At 50.3% G+C, this 6,579-nt stretch overlaps 1 protein-coding gene across 1 annotated transcript; it reads right to left on the reverse strand.

The window, feature by feature from the left end:
- Window positions 1-1,304: 1,304 nt before the first annotated feature.
- On the reverse strand, window positions 1,305-6,282 carry Mtfp1 (mitochondrial fission process 1). The gene is made up of 5 exons (XM_028758190.1): window positions 6,109-6,282; window positions 4,882-5,424; window positions 4,079-4,206; window positions 3,492-3,724; window positions 1,305-2,134 (listed from the first exon to the last, which is right to left on the reverse strand). The coding sequence occupies exons 2-5, from the start codon at window positions 4,946-4,948 to the stop codon at window positions 2,062-2,064; spliced, it is 501 nt and encodes a 166-aa protein (XP_028614023.1). The 5' UTR covers window positions 4,949-5,424; window positions 6,109-6,282; the 3' UTR covers window positions 1,305-2,061.
- Window positions 6,283-6,579: the final 297 nt, after the last annotated feature.

Consider the following 6,579-nt stretch of genomic DNA (forward strand, 5'->3'; position numbering starts at 1 on the left):
AAGGAAAGGCTTCTGCCAGTCAGCTATATCACATGATTTCCCCGGCTGTGTTCAAGGCCTTCACTTGGATAGTTTCAAAGATGACAGGATGAGTGTGCTTTCACCATGGAAATGGACAATAGAGTCTTCCTATCCTAAGGCAGTCAGTGGTTAAACACTGACCAGCAACGTAACTGCTCTGGCCCCCCCTGCTAGCCCAGGAGGAGGGTAGATGGCACGACTCTCCTTTCCAGATCTAGATCCTAAGGATCAGAGAAGGCAAATGACCTAGCAGAGGCCTCACAGCATAAACAGTTACAAGTAAGACGCAGACATGCTCTGCCTTCCATCCACTTCCTTAAATTATCATTGCCTTGTTAACAGACAGACTCCATCGTGCATCACACCTTCATTCTCCGCTCATCTGTGGGTGGCCGGCTCCATCTCCCAGCTGTGGTGACTAGAGTAGCAGTGAAGACTGATGTCTCCGCGTGAGGACACAGGGTTCTCTGGGTCTAAGCCCAGGAGTGCTGCAGCTAGGCCAGATGGTCATCCTCTTAACTTTTTGAGGAGACTTCATACTGACTTCCATAATGGCTGCACCAGTTTGCATATCACTAGCAGTGGATAAGGGTTCCTCTCCCTCCATATCTTCTCCAAGATTTTCCAATCACTTCTTACAATCCAGTTCAGACTCCCTGCCACAGATCTTGAGAGCCATCTTGGACAATATGACAGGTGGAGGTTTGAATGCGCTTGGCCCACAAGGGGGTGGTACCGTTAGGAGGTGTGACCTTGTTGGGGGAAGTGTGTCACTGTGGAGTTGGGCTTTGGAGGTCTCCTCCTACGCTCAGGCTCCACCCTTTGTGAAAGAGTCAGTCTCTGGCTACCTTTGGATCAAGATGTAGAACTCTCAGCTCCTTCTCCAGCCCCATGTCTACCTGCATGCTGCTATGCTTCCTGCTATGAAAATGGACTGAATCTCTGAAACTGTAAGCCAGTCCCAATTAAATGTCCCTTATAAGAGTTGCCTTAGTCATAGTGTCTCTTCACAGCAATGAAACTCTAAGACACCACCCCACCCACAACACAAAGCACCTCCCATTTCTCTCTACCTCAACCTTCATTTCAGACTTCTTTTTCCTTTTTCTTTTCCTTGGATCTGATATTGCTCTTGAAAAGGCTTGGATCCCTCCCTTGTTCTCCCTACAGCCCTTCCTGCAGAGGCAGGAGACCAGCCCACTTCTCCCTCAGTTTACCTGTTCCAGAAGGAGCACCATGCTGTAGTCACAACCCTGCTTATCCCCAGGAAGAAAAGAAGAAGATGTCATTTTTGAAAGTTTTATTGGGTAGCACTTGGTTTGTGATTGTCCTGCCTCTAAACCCGACCCTAGCAGCTCCTGCAGCAGGGATGGACTGGCCAGAGACTCTGCCCTGAGTGTCCCAAATGCTGTACCTCTGTGTCTTTCCCTAAGTCACTCAGCCACATTAGCACAAAGTGACTTAGAATAGCTGGAAGTCTGGTCCTCGATTGTCACATGATCTCAGGAGTACTCCCTCCCCTCCCTGGGACTTAATATCTTTCTCCTCCATGGGAGGATACAACTTTTCTATCAGAAGATAGGCCTGGAGGCTAAGAGGTACTTTAGTGGTTAGAGCACTGGCTGTTCCTGCAGAGGAACCAGATTCAGTTCTCAGCACCCACATGGTGGCTCACAAGCATCCCTAACTTCAGCTTCAGGGGCATCTATTCACCCCTTCTAACCTCAAAGGGTGGTGCAAACACATACATACATGCAAGTAAAACACTTATACACATAAAATAAATACTTTTTTAAAAAGGACTTCAAAAGACAGGCCCAGCCAGAGATCTTTCCCACTCAGCACAGCCAAGGCCACTGATACAGACAGGGTTGGGTCCCACCCTTGGGCGTCGCTACAGCCACTATGCCCCAGGGCTTTCGTCTCTAAGCTCTCATCAATTTGAACCCACTCAGATGGTAGTGCCATGGACCCCAAACAGTCATGTATCCACGTTCTTTGATGTGAGTGAGCCAACCCCAGGCAAGGCCCAGAGCCGGGTCAGGGGGTGCTGGGCTTCCCAACTGATGGGTACAGCTTGCGAAGGCTAGAATCCAGGAGGAAGTCCACTGACCTACAGAGAGAGAAGGCCTGTTGAGCAGGTAGCCAAGGAAACACACAGACTACAGGGAGATACGGGGAGAGACTCCTCAATACAGGGTACCAACAGCAACCATGTCAAGATCCATTTTATCATTCTCCTCTCACTTGGGCTCCTTAGGGAAATCACGTTTTACCCTTTCCCCACCCTCCAAGAATAACAGCCATCTTCCTTTTCTTTCTATAGCTGGAGAAACTGAGGCACAGTGGGTAAAGGACTCACCGTGAGGCTCAGGGTAAGTTATGCTCCCTTCCACCCCATCCCTGCCACCAGTGAGACTCTCCTTGTACTTTGATTGATATTCTACCTCTAACGCTCTCTCTCTCTCTCTCTCTCTCTCTCTCTATATATATATATATATATATATATATATATATTTTTTTTTTTTTTTTAATTTATTTCTGTAAATGGGCAGTGGTGGTACACACCTTTAATCCCAGCACTTGGAAGGCAGAGGCAAGTAGATCTCTGAGTTCAAGGATAGCCAGGGCTGTACAGAGAATCCTATCTCAAAGAAACAAAACAAAACATCTTTGTATTTTCAATGCATAAGCATGCTGTATCTGCATGTACACCTACATGTAAGAAGAGGGCATCAGACCCCATTACAGACAGTTGTGAGCCACCATGTCATTGCTGAGAATTGAACTCAGGACCTCTGGAAGAGCAGCCAGAGCTCATACCCACTGAGCATTCTCACCAGCCTGGCCCTACCTCTAGTGCTAAGAGCAAGTGCATGACATAGGGTTGGTTAATCAGAAGGACAATGGCTCAGACATAAGCCCCTCAACTGAATGAACCAATAAAAATCTTCCTTGGGATTTTTGCTCTCACTATGGAGAAGTTTTGATGGGGCTTAGGATGTTGGGAGGGACAGGATACTGTGAGTCACTGGGACATGGCGGGAGAGTGAAACCCACCAGGACAGGATGGAGAGAGGAGCTGAAGGAGGCTGCGTGGCAGCCATGCTCGGAGGCCCGGATCCAGCCATGCAGAAAACATCCCAAGACTTTTATTTTGTATTTACCGAGCAAACTGAGTTTGACTCATGTCGCTATCATCTCCCTCCCACTCAGCACTCCAGGGCCCCTGCTCCTGGCTACCTCTGGCTATTCCGCAGCACTGGTCTTTCTGTGAACTTACATGACCTTTGTCCAGTACCCATAAGGCATTCTGCTTCCTTTTCTGCTGCTCTGCTGCTCCATATGACAAGAGCACAGATGGCCTCTCTACTTCAACCCTGCCTCTGCTGCCCCAGTCCTATGCCCACAGTTCACAGCCTAACTCTTCCTGCAGAGTGACAGGTCCCCGAGACTAGAAAGGCACCTACCTGTCTATGGGGTGGACGATGACGGGGATGGCCAGCAGCCCAAGTGTGGTAGTGGTCCATTTTCGAACAGTCGGGGGCCAACGGGTCATAGTACCCAAGACATAGAGAGAGGCAGCACACAGACGGTTGATGGTGAAGCCTGGGATGACCACAGAGGCCAGAGACTGCCACACAAAGGTGTCTACCACAGCCAGGGCTACTCTGGTGCTGTGGCCTGCTTCAGGGCTTGGCACCTGAAAGGTACAAAGACATTTAACCCAGCTGGGGCAGAGGTAGGAAACCTATAGACAGAAACATGAAGGTGAACCAGAGAGGAAGAAAGAGTAAGAGGAGGTAGCAGGGTAGCAGGGAGGAAGACTCTGGGCTGTACTACATTCAGGATTGGGGTGGTTTGCCCACACCCAGGAGAGGTACCAACTGTTACTACCAACCCATGTGGTTTGGTCGAGTGGGGATGAGCGATCCTATAAATAGAATTAGCTTATGGACCGCACTATGAGACGCTAACAGGGATAGGACTGTCCCACACACAAGGCTGCACACTCACCCACACTAGGGTAGGTTGAGAAGGGTTAACTAACACTCACCTCTCCTGCCTTCTTGCCTTTGTCTATGGCATCAGCCAGGACATAGGAGCTGGACACGCCATAGCTCAACCACACCACAGCTGCAGGAACCAGGGAGCGGAAAGCCTCTCCCACCTCATTGGCATAGCCTGGAGGGAAAAGGCATTTAATTTTCTGGTCTGTTCCACAAGGGGGCGCTACACAGAAAGCGGCTTCTAATCCTAACCTGCTAAACTACAGTGGGCCAGGTGACCTCAGTCAAGTGACTTTATCTTTCGGTTTCTAGGCTTGTGGACTGACACCGACAGTGAAGTTCATGGTTCATTGATCAAAGTCCCCAGCCGTGGTTCTGGGGATCTGCACCAGGGAGGCGACCAGAGGCCAGGGAATAACTGAACGCGGGCTTCACTGACATGTATCAATCAAGTGCAAGGTCTTTCAAGGCCTTACCTCAGCCCACTCTTACAATCAGCACCCGACAAGAGTGCCTAGCGTTCAGCCCTTTTTCAGAATAGAAAATTAAAGCTTAGGAACAGCCAGGGAAAGGCAGGCTGCTCTAGGAGTCCGCTGACCCCATGGCTAGTGCAGGGTCATGGCAGAGGGCAACCCATGCACTCAGTTTGTGTCTCCAGAAGAGTCCCATGGACAGAGCTGGATCCACAGTGTTGTGTGACCTTGGACAAGTCCCTAGCCTTCTCCTGAGCCCTGCCTCCAGCCCAAGCCGAATAATAACTAAGCCCCTTTTCAGACTCCAGATTGACAACCCAGGACCACTGGTTGGTTGGTTGTTCTCCCCACCCCCCAGTGGTGGGAAACACGCTCACCCAGGTAGCGCACCCACGTGTCCCGGTAGAGGTCGCGCTCGGCGCCCTGCCGCTGATGCTCCGACATGACTTCCCCGGCACGGTTGGAGTCACAGCAAATTAGAGTCTCACCACAACTCTGTCTCCACTAGCACTTGGCAAGAACCCGCCAGTAGTCCGAGGCTGAAGGACAGGTCGGGCTTTCGCCACTGCAGGGAGTGTCTGAAAATTGCCTTATACGCCCAAGCCCCTCTCCTAGGCTTCGGTTTTGTAGATAGATGGTCGTGTTTTCTCTGAGCTCTTAACGCAGAACTCTCCCAGACATGATTAATTTTTGGAGTTAAACAGGTCATAGTTCCAATCGGAGGATGGTATCCTCTTAGGTGTGAGACTTCTAGGAAAGGTGAATTTCTCTGAGCCTCGGTTTGTGTGTAAATGGGAGGCGTGCCAGCATTCACTGCCTCAGACAGCCTCAAGGACTAATTAATTATAACAATCATCATGTATTCGGTAGACTTAGGTTTGCTTCTTTAAGCACTTGCACTAGCGTCGGGTCCTATTTTTCTAGAGACACAAAGAGGACAGTCACTCTCTTGACTCACGCAACTGTTAAAAGGGAAAAGGGAGTTGGGGAGAAAAGCGCTCTAAATCGATTCTCTGGGATTTCAGAGGGACAATGCTATGGCCGCTGGAGACAAACCCTACTTGGGCCGCCTAGTAGATGTAAGCCACCTCTTCTCCAAGTCCCAGTGCCCACGTTTGTAAAACAAAGTGGATGAAACTGGAGATGGCTCAGTGGTTAAGAGCGCTTACAGCTCTACCAGAGGACTCGAGTTCCATTCCCAGCATCTACTTCTCACAGCTACCTGTAACTCCACCTCGAGGGAATGTGACACTTCTGGCTTCCACAGGCAGCACCCCCCCGCACCCCCAAACACACACACACACACACACACACACAACCCTATACATTCACTCATAGAGACATACAGATAGATACAAATAAATATGGTCGTAAGTCTTTTTATAAGCCAGGCATGGTGTTGCGTACTTTAAGCTCAGAATTTAGGAGGCAGAAACAGGCAGTATTATGTGCGTTTGAGACCAGCCTGTCTACACAAGGAGTTTCAGGCCTGACTGGGGCTACACAGTACAAAAATTTCCAGCTAGATAAGAACAGGGTTTCTGCATAGCTCTTTTAGCTTTTTTAGAACCGATAGGTGTATACCAACTCCCTATAGAAGCTACCGTTTTCAGCCCGTGTCCTCTTGAGACTCGTGGGTCACCGGGGAAGGTAGATCTGTCTGCAGGACCTGAAACACCCGTAGTGCTGGAGAGGAATTCGGAGACGGTCCCTAAAGCCACGTGATGCTAATCCTCTGCCTCCCTCCCGTTTAGTACCCGTCCGTTGCCGACGTAGTTCACGCCCGCCGCGCCGGTCAGCGCGGAAGAACCACCCAACACGTCTAGAACCGCCGAATGGGGCGGGGCCTCCGCCCTCACCGTGAAACCTCTCGGGAGCATCCGAGTGCCATGAACAAAGATGGCGGAAGACACTCACCGGCTGAACCAATCGGGAGGCAACGTTAGGACTTTGGAGAACGTTGTCGCGAGAGAAGAGGAACAGAACGCCTCTGTCTATGTGTGCGTGCGTGTGTCCACGTGTCGCGAGCGAAAAGGAACAGAACGCCTGTGTGTGTGTGTGTGCGTGCGTGCGTG

The sequence above is a fragment of the Grammomys surdaster genome, unplaced genomic scaffold (assembly GCF_004785775.1).
Source record: "Grammomys surdaster isolate TR1022 unplaced genomic scaffold, NIH_TR_1.0 126187, whole genome shotgun sequence".
Taxonomy (NCBI): domain Eukaryota; kingdom Metazoa; phylum Chordata; class Mammalia; order Rodentia; family Muridae; genus Grammomys; species Grammomys surdaster.

What these genes read in the sequence shown, in the direction of transcription:
- Mtfp1 (XM_028758190.1), bottom strand. Translation starts at nt 4,948, where the DNA reads ATGTCGGAGCATCAGCGGCAGGGCGCCGAGCGCGACCTCTACCGGGAC. An exon ending in CACGTGGGTGCGCTACCTGG is followed by an intron (nt 4,207 to 4,881) that starts GTGAGCGTGTTT and finishes TTTTCCCTCCAG; the next exon opens with GCTATGCCAATGAGGTGGGA. An exon ending in ATCGTCCACCCCATAGACAG is followed by an intron (nt 2,135 to 3,491) that starts GTAGGTGCCTTT and finishes CTCTCTCTGTAG; the next exon opens with GTCAGTGGACTTCCTCCTGG.